A 19,255-nucleotide genomic window follows, 5' to 3' on the forward strand; every position below is an offset into this window, starting at 1 on the left:
TACTATAAATCCTAACTCACTAACCTGCTCAAAAGGCACAATTCAGTAACATTAAAAATTTAGCACTGCACTTAAAGCAGTAAAATCCACTTGTATTCAAGTTTACATGCAAGGTACCTGCAGGGGACATCACACAAAATCCTGTCATAGAAGAGGATCTCTTTTCTTCCATCAACATCTATTTGTAGGTTAGGAATGCTGGAGGCATCATGATTTACCACCATGATGCATGGGCTGTTTAATCTCTTAGCCTGGTGAACCAGCAAATAGCAGCGCTTGTTGTCAACATCATTGGCAATTATAAAACCGCCTGGGAACATAAAATAGAGGGAAAATACTTTACTGTTCAACAGACAAATAATTTTACAGAGTTTATTACCTTATCTTCAAAAGTTCTGTAGACCTTTCATTGGAGATTTTTACTTAATAGACTGCTCCTGAATAGGGGAGTCCTTACTGAGCAGAACATAAGTTAAAGGAATTTTAAGGTTAACTGACATGTCATAGTCTCAAGAGTTTTAGCTGCGATCCTGTGGCAGTAAGACACAGCCAAGGGTCCTTCAAGTTTTCAAAGGAAAACCTCTAAAACAGAAAAAACCCCCACTGTCACCAAAGACAATCTCCACATCAGCAAATTTTCAGTACAATGCAGAAAGAATCCACACTCTCTCTAACTTTACAGTGTCAGTAGGCAGTATTTTCTTTAAGAATCTAACCAAAAATAAAGATTCTGAAGCTTACAAAACCCATAAATATCACAATTGCTTCAAGTCTAAAGCAGCTGAATCCAATGTTTGTAGGATACCACGAAAGCCCAGAGGCTCATAGGCCACCATCTACTAAGTAAACTTGATTTATATACAGAAATTGAGCTCCAATCGCAGGTACTGTAATCTGAGCTGTAATGATACGTATAATTCATGTCTGTTTTTCATGCAAAGGAAGCCCATAAAATTTCAAATCAAATGTGGGTACCTTTACTCGCATAACAACCCCTTGGGCAATTCAATATGTAATTAAATGCAGCTACTCATCTGTGACATTAAAAACAAGAAAAAGCAGAAATTCCAAGTCACAAGTTTTTATTTTCCAAACTTACTGGGAAAAGGAACATTCATGTCTGCATGCAACATTTCAATGAGCTGTCCAGTCTTAGATCCAGGAGCAGCACACATATCTAGAATCTGCAAACATAAGAAAGTTTTAAGAAGTCCTGCCTTGTACTTTTTCAGTACTTGAGAAATTTACTACATTCTTGTTTAAATTAAGTATTTTTGAATATGCAAAATTATGATTGTTCTGAACATCAGTTTGAAAGAAACAAAGTACAATCCTGTTCTTTGCATGCTTTACCTTTGAAGGTTGAAAATATAAAAAGAAATTTAGTTTGTAGGGAATAAAAACATCAGCTGAAATAAAATTTGAAACAGGAACCTGAATACAGATTTGGGAGTATGATCCTTTTAGCAGTTCACAAACAATTCCAACTGAAGTTACCTGCAACTTTACATATATTAAGGACAAAGTTACATTCAAGAGCAGCTAGTACTCTTCTTTAAACTATTAGTAAATTAATCAGGGGCAGTAGTTTATATAGGTTTTATAAAAACTAATTGTTCTCCCTCCCCACATTTACATTTCAATGCACACAATCAGGGCAGTATGTCTCCTGCTTCTTTGTCTTGGAAGAAGCACTTGGGAAGTGTTTGAACTGCCCTAAGGCAGCTGAACACAACAGCAGAGGCACCAACACCTAAATTCTGGTGTGTTCCTCCCTCCTAATTAATCACTGACTTGGCCTGTGATGGAGTCACTGGTAGAGTCACTTTCACAGCAAAAGAACTGACACCTCACACTGTTCACTTAAGCAAGGAAGCTTAGAGTCTCCTCTTGCCTAGTTGCAGATTTTCAGAAACATATGTCTATCTCCTGGACCTTTGGCTGCAGTAAAGAACAGCTGAGATCGTGCAACAGGATAAAGCAAGGGAACGATCTGCTCAGATCCTCATGCAAGCCCCCGGCACACACCAGACTGAACCACAAGACAGCCCCCAGAGAAACACGAAGGGAGCTCCAGAGAATATGTGCTAAGGGCTGTCATGCAGCATCATGAAATATACCCTGCAAGACAGTATCAGACCTGCTGTTTAAATGAAGAGATGTCACGCTACTGTTCTCTACTTTTGCAGATAATGCAAAAGGCAATGAAAAATATATTCACTAAACACACTCTAAAACTGTCCAGCAAACTGATGGTGGGGGAAAACTAAATGGGGAAAAAAGATTAAAAATGAACACAGCTACAGGGAGGTTTGACAGCCATTCATTTCATCCTTGTGGAAGATGGAATCAGCATGTTAGACATGACATACAGAACATGCCGGTTAAGCAAAAGTAACCTGCAATTCTGGTCCTAACAAGCAGCTCCTAAGCTAAGGCACTAAGGACCATAAAAGGTCCTAAATGGCAAGTCAGGGCTTCATTGCATCATTAAACATTTGCTGTTTTGGCACAAGAGAGGATAAAGAACCTATTCTTAGTCTGATCTGTGAAATCTTGCACGCATTTCTGGAAAATGCTGCAATACTCCCCCAAATTAAACATTCAATGTAAAGCCTATATACTGCTGGTTTAGCATATACAATGTAAGGTGTGTGCAAAAATATTCCCACAATTGATGTTTTACATTAAGATGAATGTGTTCACCATCTGTTCAATTCCAGACAAAAATCAAAATACACCTGTGACACATCAGGACTGAGACTTTCAATTTACTATTCACTTGAAAGAGAAGATCTTGCCTCACATAAAACAGTCACAGCTGCCATACACTGGGTTGGGGTGAAAGTAGGAGAAAAAAGGGTGAAAAGTTCTGTTTGTTAAGTAAGGTTAATATAAAAACAACTGTGTACAAACTAGTCTTTAAAACACGTGTTAGAAGTTTGATAAACATAAAATTTTAAGATACAGCATGAAAATAGAAGAAGACGACATGGCTGCTTGAGATAGCAAGGCAACTAGCTCATTAATTTAACAGATCAAGACAGTAAGGCCACCCGACAGATTTGGTCTGCTAACACACACGGAGTATGAAAACATCACAAAGTTAGAACGGAAAGTTTGCTGCCAGATATCCTCATTCCTAGGGTGTGCCATAGGAAAATACCATGGGCATTCCTTGCACACTTCAGTTAAAGTTAGCACCCTATAGTGTTTAGACACCACCAACAGCATGTTTGAGCTCACCCAAAATATTTCATCTAACAGATTATTTAGAGAGTAGAACTTTTCAGCTTCTTCAAAAGGCATAGAGGAGTGAAATCTATGAGGCAGGGAATATCATCACTTGGATCTTGAAAACTACATCTGTTCACAGTGTGATGGAGAGAGAAAGTTAAAAACAGTCACCTTACTTTAAAAGCAGGTTATAACAAGAATACATAACTCAGATGCAGCCAAACACATTTACACTTTGAAAATAAGACAATGCAACTGCCTAAAATCAAAGTGTTATTTGCAGGGGATTACACACAGCTGAAAAAGCAGATGTTCCTCTGATAGTGCACTTGTAATCCCAACATTAGCTGAGGTTGCTGTTGATGTGCAGAAAGCATGAAATGTACCAACACGAAACAGAACCGTGCATCAGCCTTGATGCTCTCGTGACTGTCGTGCAACTGAGGTAATTTCAGGGAACAAACCTTGTACACATTATACTCTAGACTTACCTTATGATGAGGGCTAACATCAAGCAGCAGAGGTGGGATCATACTAACAGCCTCCTGACGGCTGATATTTCCCTTGAAAGGAAAAAAGAAATGGGATCTGTTTCTATTCCATGAAAGAATACATTTCTTTTGCAATAAAACTTTTAAATTGCTATGTAGTAAAATAACAAAGCAGTCAGAAAAACATTACTATAAACTTAGGATTAAATTCTGTTAGAATTTAACAAAAAGTTCACAGTATTTCACCCAACTGTCATTTCTCACAATTGTGCAATTACTCAAATTGTATTAATTCTGTAGTTTCTGCTCAAAAGGGAGGAGAAATTGGCTCAAATCAAGTGACAAACATCCATCACTTAAGTGTTGCCAGGCACATGCATGCACTTTATACCAGATTTAAACATTTGGTTTCTAACAGCAACTGATTATTTTACAGGGACTCATTTTAACACCCCCAAACAACAACAGAAAAATGCGATTAGTTTAGGCAAATATTTGTAGCTGCAGTTATGCACCAGAGTCACTGGATGCATCATTGCCAACTGCAAACCAAAATCCAGATTCTTCAGAGAGAAAAGGTCCCTACTTTTTCTCCACCTTTGATAATGCATTTCAATAAAGCATTGCTCAGGATATGCCAGAAAAAAAATCAAGATCTATCCAAAACTTACACATTCTGTCTCGCTAACCAGAAACTGATGAAACTTTTCCAGTAGTGGGGACTTGCGTAAGATTTTTCTACTCAAGTTAGTGTGCCAGGCTAACTCTTCAGGATACCTGGTGGAAAAGAGATGGGAAAAGAACAGAGGCAGAAGAAAGAGACCGATGAGCCAGGCTGGTTGCCAGGAACATGCAGAATGCCTTACCTGGCCTCCAGATCACTTACCAGCTCAGCGACTGTGGCATCTCGACTTTTTGGCCATCCACCTCCAGGTCCTGCAGCTCTCGGAAGAACTTTTCCTTCAAGCAGTGGAGAATCTCTTTGGCGTGGCTGCATGTGAGAGACACCCGGAGGGACACCGGATGAAGAATCACAGAATCATCGGATGTTTCGGGTTGGAAGGAGCCTTAAAGATCGCGTAGTTCCACCCCCCTGCCCTGGGCGGGACCGCCCCTGTGCCGGGTGGCCCCGGCGGCCGCTGTGGGGGCGCGGCCCGCGGCGGCCCAGCCCGTACCTGCGGTAGCCGGTGATGCGCAGCGTGGCGGGCAGCGGCTCCCGCAGCGCCGCCATGAACGCGTCCCACTCTCCGGCGGGCACGATGCCCAGCTCCTGGTAGTACCGCTCGAACAGCTCGTTCTCCTTCACGATCTCGGGGTAGCCGCCGGCCCAGCCCTGGAGAAAAGAGCCGCCGCCGTCAGCCCGGAGGCCCCGGCGCTCCCTGACCCCCTTCACCTCCCCCTGGCCCGGCTCTCACCGCCTGGTCCCCGCCGCCGCCGCCCCGCTCCTGCCGCTGCTGCTGCTGCTGCCACCGGCGGTCCCGGCCCCTGCGGCCCATGGCAGCCAGGCGGCGGCCGAGCCGCGCCCCCAGCCCCGCCGTGAGGGACAGCGGCCGCTCCCGCCGCGCCTCCGCTCCCGGCCGGAGGCACCGCGCGGCTGCCGCGTGCTCCCGGCGCGCACGCGCAGTCCCGCCCTCTCCCGGCGCCGCTTCCCGGCGGAACTTCCCGAGCGCCCGGCCCGGCCCGGCCCGGCCCGGCCCACAGCGGGCGGGGCGGTGGCGGGCCCGCCCCCGGCGGCCACTGGCGGTGCCAGATGAACCGAGGCGGCGGAGCGCGATGGGGTTTGCTGGCGATGGGGGCGTGTGCGCGCTGTGGCGCCGGGCCGAGGGCCCCGAGGAGCGGCGGCTGCTGGAGCTCTTCTCCTACGGGCTGATAGCGATGGGCGCCGGCTCCGCGCTGCTGCTCTGCTTCATCCCCATGCCCTACGGCCGGTACTCCTCGCGGCGCTTCGGCTGGCTGCTGCCCGCCCGCCCCGCCTGGGCGCTGCAGGAGCTGCCCTCCCTCCTCGTCCCGCTCGGGCTGGCCGCCTGCGGCGGGGCGGTCGCGGCCGCCCGGCCCAACCGCGTCCTGCTGGGCTGCTTCCTCCTGCACTACGCGCACAGGTGCGGGCTCGGGCGGGCGGCGCTGCCCGCGGGCACCGGCGGGGCTGGGGCGGAGGCGGGGGCTCCCTGCCGTGCTGGGGGCGGGAGGAGGGATCGGTCTTCACAGAGATACCTGGTTGCTGCTTCCCGACCGAAGGGGTTGGGGTTCTGCTAAGTAGCGTTTGTTACTTAATGTGATAGTCACTGGCGTCGCTTGTGCTTCGCTCCGTGAAGATGCGCTCTGTGCTGTTAGGGTGCCTGGGTGAGCAGCGGCGGCGATGCGGTGCTGGCCGCCCTGAGCGCGCCGTGCTGTGCGCTGCGATGCTCCGGGTGCGAACCGAGCGCTCGGCGCTCCTCTGCCGCCGCTCCATCCCGGTGCTGCTGTGCCTCGTGGTGACTCCCGCCTCAGCAATGGATCGAGCAGACTGTCGTAAGGTCACAGTGTTACAGAAAGGACAGTTCAGCACCGTGTGCTGATACAATCTTGATGCTATGAAACAACAGCTATTTTCCAATTATATTGTTCAACGTTGTCTTTCAACATAGCGTTCATTGCAGCAGTTGGACTGGTTGAGCTTTGTGTGTTTCCTCCAGCTCAGCATGTTCAACGATTTTTTAAAAAAAATACTGGCAAAGCTGAGGCTGAGTGCCCTGTGTTGCCAGGCAGTCAAGAGAATTCAGGCATTTTCTAAAAATACTTGGAGAAGGCAGCTTAGCTGGAGCCCAGGTGCGATCTTGCTGTTTCCCTTAGGTTACGGATAGTAGCTTGTATGTATGGATAGTAGCTTGACTTGTGGTCATACTCCACAAGTAATTGTGCCACCAAGACAGGAGGGATAGATTTGTTAGGTTCATTTTAAGCCACTCGTTGGCTGATATCTTCCTTTCTGGTGCTTATTGCATAAAGCTCTTGTTTTTGACCAAGTGTATTCCACATCCACAGCCTTGTGGTGGGGAGGTATATGACATGAAGCTGCCTTTGAATATCTGGAATTGTGTATTTGCTCCCCCTTTTTCTATTCTTAAGCGTAAAGATAGCAGCTTTTACATGGGGTCTTAACTCATCCTTGGTGTCTGAGAATAGCTAGGACTGTGAGGCAATGGTTTGTACAAGAAGCTGAGCTGTGCTACGGTTTCATTTTTTTGTAGTTGCTCATTGCTATTGCCAAACTTGAGAGACTCTTCTGTGGATGGACGTAGACTGGAAGAGACCTCTCTTATCTAGTTCTGTTGGTTGTTTCATTGCATGCTTTAAATAATCCTGTAATTTATTTATTACTCTTCTTGAAAGCTGTTAGGGTTGGACTTCCTGTGGAAAGGTTATTTTGAAGCAGTCACCCTTGGATAGATGGAAAACACGTGGAGAATGCTCAGGCTTCAGTGATCCTGCTTCTGTGCCATTATAGATCATAATTAAATCAATAGACAATTGGGAGTTGGCTAGTTTCACAAGAAAGAACACAAAATATTCACCTGCCCTTCTTGTTTGGAGCTAGTTTGTTTACTTGCATAATCCCTCAGGAAAAGCAATCAAGATTCCTTTCCCAAATGAGATGGTGATTGTGGGTTTGTCACGTCTTTGGAGGTGTCATAGAGTCGACCAAAATTGTCAAGGTGAAGCAATTAATGTTTGGCTTGCAGGCTAGGGGGGGAACTGAGGTTAATTAAGTTAATTTCAAGGGGATTGACTTTCCCCCTGGAAGTGCTGGGGGAATTTGGTGGAGGGATCTTGAGTCCTAACTCATCTCAGAAAGTTTGATGATACAACTGAGGATTTATGAACAAAAATGGACTGTGCTTAATATCAGTTGTCTTTATTCCTCTCACCAAAGTAATTGCTTTGGCTACAAAGTTCAAAATTTCTAAAAAGAAGATTTTAAAGCAAGTACAGCTGTCCTTTCAAACAGACACCAAGGGCTGGTGCTAAGAATTTGAGAGAATTTGAATAGTAGGGTAGTGTGGACAGTGTTTGGACTTCAAAACTATCTTTTTTTACAGTTAATACAATAAATTTCCTTTTCTTTGTTTGCTGTAGGGCACTCATCTTTCCACTTCTGATCCGTGAAGGAAAACCAACACCGTTTTTCACTTTTGTGCTGGCGCTTCTGTTCTGTGTTTTCAACGGATACTTGCAGGGCCGGAGCTTAACCACCTATGCAACTTACCCTCCAGGCTGGCTGGGTGATCCACGCCTCATTACAGGTGAGTTAAATCATGTTATGAGAACAGCAGGTGTCATTTTCCTCTGTCTTTGTAGCTATTAATTTTTTATTGTGATTTTATAGTATCTTCAACGCTATTTTATAAGACTTCTCATAATTTTCTCATTGGTGTAGCTGGTCTCTTAACCTTGTTTACTTTAGAACTGTGAACTGTCACTTCTTTCTGCAGTGCTAGATGATCTGATTGTCATTTTTACTCTTTAACAGACAAGTAAACCCAGGTCATGTAGTTTTGTTGGGTTTTTTTTCCACATAGAACCATGAAGCCCTACATAGAACCAGCAGCATGCATGTTTAGAAGAAGCAAAGATTTTCTGTGTAACATGTAGATTAAACTAAAGTAAATGAATTCATAGAGTAAAAAATCTAGCAAGGATAACTGCTAACTAGCGACATACCATGGCAAATGCTGCAAGTCTTTGGTGTCAGGTTATCCACACTGTGCACACACAGAGGCACCAATCCAGCTACCCTTGTAATTGGGGAGTGGCTTTGTCAAATGACAAAACTGGCCCCACAAGGAAGGGGTGGAGGGGTTGATCATTCACTCCCAATTGGGAAGTGAGGTTACATTTATACTTGAAGCCATGGGTATGATAAAAAGACTAAGGTGTTTAGTGAAAAAGTGTTTTATATACTCTACTTTTTGTTTCCTAGGCATCTACTTTTGCCTACAGTAAAAATGATAATATCATTTCCTAATGAAATCTTTACAGAAAGATCGTTTTCATCTGAGGATAAACCAGAATATTTTGCCTCTTCAGTCAAAGGCAGAGTACTGAACTGTGTAGATCCTTGATCAGTACCCTCCTTTTTGTTATGCTGTAGCCAGAGCAAGTTAGTGTTTCTCCTATATTTCTCAAGCCTTTTACAACAACAGCAACAAATTTTTGTCTTTATTCCAGCGTTATTGTGGATGACAATAGAGGACAACTGTTCTAAATGCTGTCATGAATATAAGGTTGAAGAAATTCCAACCTAAGTAGATTCTCTTGCCAAGATTAGGAGGCAGTTCTGTTTGTGCGCTAAAAATAGAGAAATTGAAGTACAAGGGAATGACTTCAGAGGGCACTAGAATACATTTGAAATGTTCTTGATTGTTTCAAATGTCCACTCTTCTTAAATCAGAATCTAGAAAAAAAGAATTAAAAGATTTGTTGATCAAAACTGTTGAAGACTGAAGCCAGGCAGGCTTTGTTTTCAGTACCTTAGTTGAAAAATATCTCATTACAGTGCTGTGAATAAATCATGATTAAGGAACCATAATTCAGTTCCTCCTTACTCAAATATCTTTTTAAAAAATCATCTTAATAAGACATGTTGCTCAAGTTTTCTGGGGTTGTTTAGGGTGGGTTTTTTTTTAAGTTTCAAGGCTTTCTGAAAGATGCAAATGTATAAATGACAATAGGTTAATCTGCCTTCAACTATGAATACTTCCGTATATGTATTCGTTTGGTTTGTATTTGTGGGTTTGTTTGCTTTTTTCCCCCAAATAATACCACTTTGAAATATATGCTTATAGATATTTCTAGTACTACTAAACATAAATGAAGTGCTGCTCTGTTGACTATTGTTAGTCAATACAGTGCTTTAAAAAGTTATCCAGAAGACTAAAATGTGAAGATTCCTGGCATATGCATCAACTACTTCAATAGCGTGACCCTTGCCGATTTTTTGAGACTGTAATTTTAACAAATCTCAAGATAAAATTTGGCATGCCCATTAAACAACTAAACTGAAGACTTTCCTTTTTTTTTCTTTCTTTTTTATTCTTGTAATTAGAATATCTTTTGGAATATTTTTGTTTTGTAGCACATATCAACATAATTGTATCTTAGGAACTTATAATTGCTATTTGGTATGCATCCCAGCTGGGTGCCTCCTAATTTATGCTTATGGCTTTGGTCAAAGCAAATGCCAAGATGAAGTATTGTATACTGGATACTCCCTGAACAACTGGACTATTATGTTCTAAATATAAAAATATTTAATTTTTAATGTAAAAATATCTAATATTAAAATACTAACATATTTATATCAAAAAATCTGACAGTGTCTTTAAGCTTCTGTTTAAAATTACTAAAAAATTACTAGGATATTGGAAAATAATGACAGCAAGAAAGTGCATTTCCTGGTAGCTAATACGGTATTTTTTTAAGATGTATGAAGTTACATGTGGAAGATAAATGAGAGGGTGTCTACAAGTAGAAGCCAACCAAAATTCAATATCTGAATTGAGAAGCTGAAGCTGAAATGAGATAAATTTCCAGTGAAGACAGAAATTTGGAGAAGTCAGGCTGATTAACTATTGTGAGAAGTTGCAAACAACTGATGTGTTCTCTGACTGTGGAAGCTTATTATATAGTTTGTCTGTTTTGGGGAACACAAAAATAACTTATATCTACACCAGCAATGGATTTGGAGTAGGAATATGGGTTTTGATGTGATTTCCTCGTGGTTTCTCTGGACTGCATGTTGGTTTAGTTCAGAGCAGTGAGCCTGTCTGTTTTCAGAGGAAATGGGAATGTTCTGCTTCAAATGCAGAACCATGAGCTTGCAAACCAAGAGCAAAGTCATAATCTTTCAGCATGAACCTTACACCTGTATGCCAATAAGGAGCTTGGGAATTTACCAAGAGAGCTGGTGATACCCTGAAGTGATGACTGCTACAAACAGGACACCAACACCTCTGTGCCTCCCCCTTGTGTCCTTTCCTAATCTGTCTGCACTTTTAGTTGGAAACTCTTTTATTCCTTTGCTTGCTTTAGCTTCTTCAAACCCTTTGTAGTATGTCATGTCTTTTCTTACTCCTTTAAGTCGCTATTCAACTACTCCCTTTGAATGTTGATGGCTAACTCTTTTGTGCATCAAAACACTTTTTTAGTAGCAGCTCTGCAAAGCAAAACAGCACCTGTAACTCACAAGGTGCAGGTTACAGAACATCAGCACCTCAACTGTTGCATGAAGCTTTTTATCTGGCAATCAGTTAAACACGAGTCACCTCTGCTCTCTTCACACATCAGACCTGCAGAGCGCATATGCATTGCCCATACCTGGATATAACCTTGTAGGCAAGGGATGTGAATTACCGGTGTCTCTCCTAATATCAATAGGTGTCTGGATGCTCCAGATGATTGTTTCTTGTTGGAAAAACTAATCAAAGAATCTGAGATGAGGCTCTGATTAAACTCAAAACACAGACCTTATCAGTTCCTTATTGGCAGGGAATGTGGCCTTCAAGGGAAGATAACATAGGTAACATGTTGTCAATAGATAAAAATAATGAATTTCAATCCTAAACTCCTTCTGATTTATCCCATCCTCATGGCACCATAAGGATGCAGAATGTGACAACGATCTCAGTTTCTGTGAAAGGCTGTAATAAATGGCTAAACCAATTTGCTGAATGGCATGAGTAAATGGTACGTTAATTCCATCACAGTTGTATTCCTTTTATTGTACAAAAATCTGTTGGGGAAATTTTGATATGCTACCAGTAAAATAGTAAAAGGAGAGTGGGGCTAAGATGTGTCCCTCTGGGAAGATTAATAAGGGCTGTTTCTTTCAGTGTGTAAAATTTTAGCATATTTGGTTTTCTGTGTGGAAGTTAGGGAAACATACACATTGCATCTGCATATATGGACATACATACATTTATATAAGTCTAGCAACATAAGAATAAACTTCATTTTTACAGTGCTATTCCCATCTAGGGAGCTGTTGATACTGTGAGCTCTGCTGACTGAAGAGCACAGTGTGGGACTGGGACTGTGCAGGATGTCACCAGAACTGTTTATGCTGCTGACATTACTACTGCTTTGAGACTATATGCCTAATGTGATCTCTGACTGTAATTTGTTTTCTGAACAAACACAGTGCATTAAATATAGTATTTTCAACATTTCTCCTCAGGTTTTTTAGGGTGGTTGATTGGCATGGCCATTAATATTCATTCTGATCATATCCTCAGAAATCTGAGAAAACCAGGAGAAACTGGTTACAAGATACCGAGAGGTAAGTAAAATGGTACAGAAATTAAGACAACAAAAAGAAGTATCTCTCATATAAGAAGAGGTGGAGAGAGCTTGGACTGGTCAGGCTGGAGAAGAGAAGGCTCAGGGAGATCTTACCAAAGTTTATATATATGTGATGGGAGAGAACGAAGAAGATGCCTTCCAACCTAAAGTGACTCTGTGTGAAAATGACCTTCTAAAGCTTGGTGTATTTTAGAGGAGATAGCAATTTATGATATAGTAGGCAACTGGAAATAGCATTTTGTTTTCTACCACAGGAAGTGATTTTATAGTTTGGGAAACATCTCATTTTTTTTCCCTCTTAAGCCAAGTGTTGTAAGGAACCTGTTTCATGATATCACTTGGCTTGTGCAAATCTTTGGGTTTCTTGACCAATGTTGGCTATATTTTTAAAAAGGTGTAAAAATGTAACAGCATTGCCCAACTTTTCAGAGAACCAACAGATAGACAGAGAAGAAAGACCTAAATTATCAGCTCAGTGTGGTGGCAGGAGGGGAATGAAGAATGTACTCAGCATGTGACTCATCTCATGTTCCATATATGAGGAGGGAGGTACCTAAAGTAATTGGAGAGCAGCAACAATTTTGGAAAGGGAGACACAGGGAAAGAGGACAGAAATCCAAATTAATTTGACATCATAAATTATGGCCTTCATGGGAAAACAGAGAATATGAAAGGCTTTCTTATGGAGCCTATGCTGAAGTGTTAAGGTTTATTGACACTTTTGGAAACAGGCACTCTTCTGGGTACATTCACTGAGAGCAGAAAGATAGTACTACCTCTGAATTCTGTTGTCTCACTACATTTTTTTTCTCTTAGTTGTTGCTTTTTCTTGGTTGTTAATTTCTTTTAATAAAACTGTAAGAACTAAGTTAGATAAGGTAGAGTGTTATTTTTCACCAAGAAGGTGAAAATAATTCTAATGTTAATAGATATAAATTGAAGTGCTCCTGTAAAAAATGAATATGAACATACTGTATGTGTTCAGTGTACAGGAAGGTTCTGAAGGAAATATGTTATGTGCTGTAAGATCAGGAGGAGCTGGTCTTTTTGATGCTGGTTATCCAGTTTATCTGCTAGAATTTCACTTTTGTCACAAAAGTAGTGTAATTAGAGCAAGGTCAAAACATGTCCTTTTTTACATTTGCCAAATAGTTGTTTGTTTAGTCCCACTGGTAAAGCACATACTGAGATGTTATCAATTTGTACACCACCTTTGGAATTAGGGTGAAATTCTTAATTTATAAAATTCCCAGCAGCTGAGTACCAATTGCTTATAAACAATTGCCTGTACAATAGATTTAACACAGACTGCCAAACCTTCACTGAGTGTAAGGGTTGAAACAGCAGATCTGATGAGGAATGGGAACAAAAGTGCAACAACTTCGTAAGCTAGAGAATAAATTTGCAACTTTACTTCATAATAATAGTATTGTTCATAATTAATTTCTAAAATACTTAAAGAAATGAAAAACTGTAGGCTAACTAACCCTATGAGTTTTTTTCTGGGACTCAAGAGGAGTAGGTCTTCTATTTCTACATATTTTAAAAAAGGTTTAGTGTATGATCAAAGAAGGTGTCATTAAGTAATTATTTGCAAAGGCACTTGCTTCTTGCGAATAATTTGTACTTGCTTCTGATGCTAATAAATCTGCTTTTCTTTCTTTATTTAAAGAGGAAAAGTGGAGCTACAGAAGGTCTGTCTTAGAGTGAGGTCTGAAGTGATCCTTCATAGTACAGCTTGAACTGAAAAACGCTGTCTCCACTGCCCTTAAAGATCAAATAGAGACATTGGTGATATAGGTCCTATTTGGTGTACAGGAAAGATAACATTGGACATCTTGATTAAGGCATTTTGAAGTCACTCTGTCCTGCTTTCAGGAGGAATGTTTGAGTATGTCAGTGGAGCCAACTTTTTTGGAGAGATCCTGGAGTGGTTTGGGTTTGCCCTTGCCTGCTGCACCATTGAAAGCCTTGCATTTGCGTTGTGTACTCTTTTCATCCTGGGTTCAAGGGCAAGACAACATCACAAGTAAGTGTTCCTGCCTTGTCATTTCTGTTGTCTCTATGCCACACTGCATTTCCATTTCACAAATAATGCCTCATCCTATAGGGATGTTGCAGAGCAAGTCTTGTGAAAGAGACTGTTGCTGTAGGGCAGAATATGATAGAGAATACTCTGAGAAGATTTAAGTACTGCAGAATTTCAGCAGAATAATACAGAGCATAAACACAGTACAACAAGGTGGTAAAACAATGTTTAAATGAAGATAGCTCATCCTGTATGTCTAAAGAGTAGAGTCAAGTTTAGCAATATTGTCTTAATCAAATACTATACTTTCACTTCTCAAACTTGTTTCTGTAATATTAAAATTCTTAAGATCACCCCAGCTGTCTTTAACAGGCACACTTTATAGTCATGTCTGTATCATACTGTCTATAAACAATTGTATGGACATTATGAAAACACTTCTGGTAGATGATATTTAATGAAGTCTCTGCTCTTAACATTCTGTCTGCTTATGTACTGTATTTATAATGTGGCTTTCCTGCTAACAAGGAGGACCATAGCTTGGGGAGACTTGTTTCCTGAAAGGATTCTCATTGAGGAATAGCATGTTAAAAAGATTTTGAACTTGTTAATTTTATTTTGGTTATTTTCAGCTTCCTGCTTTGGTTCTCATGTTGAAACTTAGTGGCATAAGAGGAAATAAACAAGAATTTAAGGAGAAAATGGGTTGGGGAAAAAATATTGACCATCTCTGAGGGCAGCCATGCCTATGTCTAATGGAGGCCTGAAAACCTCCAGAAATAGAGGTGTTCCTGTCCCTTGTTTGTAGGATGTTCTGGGTCTGTAGTACCCTCTCAGCAAACAAGTTTCTTCCACTATCCAACCTGAGCCTTCCAAACCTGTTGCCTATGACCATCTCTTCCTGTTTTATCACCTGCTGTTAGTGAGCAGAGTTGCAGGGTATCTTGGGTTGGGAGGAGCATTTGAAGGTTGTCCAGTCAACTGGTGGGGTTGCTCCAGCCAGGGCAAGCCACAAGGCTCTGCCCGCTTGCCCAGGGCTCCTCCAATTGAGTTCTGAGTGTCTCCTCCTTGCCAGATGAAGCAAGGTAGGTTCTCCTGCCTCTCCCTGTATATTCCGTTCCTCAGGCTCAAATTCCGTCGTTGGTTTCCATCAATCTTAAGCCTTGATGGCACTCTTTCAGTGTAAATAGGGTAATAATAGTAAATAGTAAATAGTAAATAGGGTAATAATTGTATTCCCTAGATGCAGGTTACTGTGCATTGCATATTTTGTTCTGTTTATTCCAGCTTTGATCGTGCAGTTAGCTGTTGATATTATGAATATCTGCACCTTTAAGGAGCCCAGGTGAACTTAGTTCTTTCATTTCAGAGAAGCAGAAGAATAAATATTCAAAAATGAGAGTAAACGTGCTTGTTATGGAAGATGAAAACACAAATATCTGATAATACTCTGCATTTTTTTTATCATCTGGATTTGAAAATAGTGATGGTCTTTGAGGGGTGTTAGCAATAAGACCAGTGCAATGTTTGTCATGTTCAGTTTGATTACCCACATTCTAACTGCAGCCAATGATGTTTCTGTGCAGAATGGGACTCTCATTCCAGTGTGTGAAGTCTCTCTTGCTTCCATGTGAAGTCATTATACAATGACATGGTTTTGATTTAATTTTTTCTCCCTCTAACTCTAAAATTAGTAAATACTCAGGATGTGTAATATGCATTTTGAAAGAATGTGTTATTCCTTCCCTGACATATCTCACATCTGTTGGCTTGATTTCCCATTGCTAGCAGCTGTAACTTAGTTTTGTTATATTTGGTAATTAGATGTCATTAGGGTGAGTGCACTAAATGCCATTTTTCAATTCAGGTATGTTCTAAAGGCATTTTTTTTGTTTGTAGACAAAAACATATGTGGATTAAATTAAACATATTGTACAGTTATTTAATTTCCTCAGTAGTGCTTTGAAGACTCAATACTCATCAGATTTCTTTCTTTGTTTTTCAGATGGTACCTTGAGAAATTTGAAGACTATCCAAAGGACAGAAAAATTGTCATCCCATTTTTGTACTGAGTTGTGCTTTTAGCACTTTGAAATGGATGGCTTTTAGTAACAGCCAACATTTTACAGATGCTGGCAGGTTAGCAACACCCTCGGATCACCACTGTGACAAAGCCTTTCCATCAGTGCTGCTATTACTTACTGCTTTTTCCTCTTAATGGTAACCCAGAAATCTGATGGACAGGGTGAATAGGAACAGAAATGCTTTTCCAGCAGTGAAGCACCTTCATAAATACATTAGGCAATGAGTCTGAATTGGCATCGTGGGAAGTACTGTGCACGACTTCTGATGCTTCCTTTTCTGCCTGTGAGGGCTTCTACTGTTTCCACTCAATGTAGCCAAGCTGTCCTGACAATTGTGCTGTGAGCTCAGCCACCCTCATTGCAGTCTGGATGGTGTGTTCTGCCTACATACACAAACAGGATTGATTTTATCTTCTTTCCCTGCCTTTCTAATCCTTTCATTTCCCCCTACCCGCATCTCCAGAAGAGCTGGTGATTTAGACCAAGGAATTAGATTAATACAGTTGCTTTTAGATGAGAGACAGTGTTTTTCCTTCTGTTTGCACTCTTAAAAATACAGGGACACTGTATAGACAATATTTAATGATATTTACATAAAAGTTGTAGATTAATATTGTCATCTACCTCTTGAAATTGATAGGTATCTCAGGATGCAATATGTGTCTTCTCACTCTAAACTGGTTTTGGAAGTCTACTTAGGCTACTTAGGCCAATCTAGCATTGTTAGCAATTGTGTAATGTTTTCTAGCTTACTTTATAAAGAAACTTTGAGTTTTAAAAAAAAACCTCTTTCTATGCTGTTTTTAAAAAATCAAGTGTCTTCCTTCTTCTGTTGCTAACATTCTAGATGATTTTATATTCCAAAATTCTGGATCCTTGTATCAGTTCTCACACCCCAACCTTTTACTCAGGAAGGATTCCAGAGTGGTTTCAAGAACATGATGGGATCCCAACCCTACAGATTTTCAAGTTAACTATCTTTTTGCATGATTGTAATAATAAAGAATCTTTTAGAATTCCTGACACCAAAAAAACCTCCAAAACAACTCAAAGGAAAATGGAAAAAAAAAATTCAACAAAGCCCTCAAGTAAACAACCAAATTCTAATAATTAAAAAAAAATTTTAAAACCTCAAACAAATGAACACTAACTAAAAACAACTTTCCACAAAACCCCAAAACTCTGCTGCTAATATAATTTGAAAATAAATAGAATTCAAACTTTTGCCAAGTCTTGTCTGCTCTGTTTGCACTTCTATGTTGGGTTACGTTCCTCAAAACAAATTAGTAACATAATTTTGCCAGATGCTAAGTTTTCCAGTAGAGTATTGCAGTAAGATTTGTTTTGATGAACAGTCATGATACTCACTGGAGAGAGAGGAGGGTGAAGAGTTTGATTTAGTCCTCAGTGCTAAAATTGAGTTATCGGACAATAAAAGTTCAATAGGATCACTTAAAGCATATTCTGAAGATTTTAGAATCTTAGTCTTAAATATTAGGATTTTTTCTAAATCCTGTCATCTCTCCAGCATTTTTTTAATTCTTCTTGTCTAAATCATACACCAATCAAAATCTCTTTTACTAGAAAAAAAAATAGGATTCAAAAACCTCTGTCTACCCAAGGTGTTTAAACACTTACATAGTTTATGGTGAGTTAATATCTTTACTGGGTTTGTGTGGCCAAATTTTGTTGGGGGAGGCTATAGGGGTGGCTTCTGTAAGAAGCTGCTAGAAGCTTCCCCCGTGTCTGGCAGAGCCAATGCCAGCTTGTCCCAGGGCAACCTGCTCGTGACCAAGGCCAAGCCCATTGGGAAGGACAGTAGTGTCTTTGTAATGACATATTTTAAAAAGAAAGATAAATAAACATTATTGGACAGAGCAACATCTATGCAGACAGCAAGTGGAGGAGGGGGGAGGAGGTGCTTCAGGTGCTGGAGCTGTGCCCATGGAGGACCATGGGGATGCAGAGCTGCCCCTGCAGCCTGTGGAGGATCCTCATGCTAGAGCAGGTGGCTGTCTGAGATGAGGCTGTGAACGCACAGGGAACCTGTGCTGGAGCAGGGTTGTGACAGGGACATTTGGAAAGAGGAGCCCCTGCTTGGGCAGGTTACATGGTGGGACTTGTGACCCTGTGGGGGACCCAAACTGGAGCAGGCTCTGCCTGAAGAGCTGCACCTTGTGGAAGAGAAATCCACCTTGGAGCAGTTCATGGAGATCTGCTGCCCACGGGATGGACTCAGATTGGAGTTCATGGAGAACTGTCACTCAGGGGAGGGACCATGTTGGAGCAGGGGAAGGCCTCCTCTCCTTGAGCAGCAGGAGAAACCACAGGTGATGAACTGACCATAGCCTTCATTCCCTGTCTCCCTGCGCCTCCCTGGGGGAGGAGGTAGAGCTTGGGAAGAAGAGAAAGGTGGAGGGAAGGTGTTTGAAGATGTATTTTATTTTCATTATCCTGCTCTGATTTTGTTAGTAATATATTCAGTTAATATCCCCAATTTGATTCTGTTTTGTCTGTGGTGATATTTGATGAGTGATCTCTCCTGGTCCTTATCTAAACCCATGAAGCTTAGGCTTTGTTTTTGTCCCCCTGTCCAGTCGTGGAGAGGAGTGACAGAGTGGCTTTGGTGGATATCTGGCATTTGGCCAGGATCAACCCACCAAAATATGTCTTCAGGCATATTTGTTTAAAAATCATGAATGGGACAACTTACCTGCTAAAAACATCTTTCTACAGCACTTTAAATGCTAATGTATTAAACAATTTTTCTTTTTTCTTTTTTTTTTCTTTGCCTTTTTTTGAAAAGGCAGATGTTCTTTTAATACTAACCAGTGAAAGAAAGGTCAGTGTTTATTACATCACTATATTCAAGAGTTGTTCTTGAAACGATCTCTAGTCAGTAGTCTTTTATCACAATTTCCAGAAAATTTGAATAGATGCCTTGATTTTGCTCTGCTACTATGCTATTAAATATTTATCTTGCCTAGAGGTTCAGTTGCTTTGCCCACATAGTGTTAATTTATGGTCTGCCTACAGTGGGATGAGATCTGAAGTGTGATGATCTGACAACTTATCCC

At 41.1% G+C, this 19,255-nt stretch overlaps 2 protein-coding genes across 2 annotated transcripts in view; one reads left to right on the forward strand and one right to left on the reverse strand.

Moving 5' to 3' along the window:
• NSUN2 (NOP2/Sun RNA methyltransferase 2) overlaps positions 1-5,275 on the reverse strand; it is a 19,889-nt gene extending 14,614 nt beyond the window's left edge. Inside the window, exons 1-7 of the mRNA XM_063399602.1 lie at positions 5,144-5,275; positions 4,904-5,061; positions 4,615-4,719; positions 4,400-4,505; positions 3,729-3,800; positions 1,100-1,184; positions 118-310 (exon numbers count right to left, since the gene is read on the reverse strand). Coding sequence (XP_063255672.1) covers positions 118-310; positions 1,100-1,184; positions 3,729-3,800; positions 4,400-4,505; positions 4,615-4,719; positions 4,904-5,061; positions 5,144-5,224 — 800 coding nt within the window. The 5' untranslated portion in view covers positions 5,225-5,275. The remainder of the gene's footprint in view (positions 1-117; positions 311-1,099; positions 1,185-3,728; positions 3,801-4,399; positions 4,506-4,614; positions 4,720-4,903; positions 5,062-5,143) is intronic.
• SRD5A1 (steroid 5 alpha-reductase 1) lies at positions 5,223-17,403 on the forward strand. The gene is made up of 5 exons (XM_063399615.1): positions 5,223-5,827; positions 7,842-8,008; positions 11,941-12,042; positions 13,944-14,094; positions 16,100-17,403. Exons 1-5 carry the CDS (start codon positions 5,223-5,225, stop codon positions 16,164-16,166), a joined length of 1,092 nt encoding a protein of 363 aa, XP_063255685.1. The 3' UTR covers positions 16,167-17,403.
• The last annotated feature ends 1,852 nt before the right edge of the window (positions 17,404-19,255 follow it).

Source organism: Prinia subflava, chromosome 1 (assembly GCF_021018805.1).
Source record: "Prinia subflava isolate CZ2003 ecotype Zambia chromosome 1, Cam_Psub_1.2, whole genome shotgun sequence".
In the NCBI taxonomy this organism is placed as follows: Eukaryota; Metazoa; Chordata; class Aves; order Passeriformes; family Cisticolidae; genus Prinia; species Prinia subflava.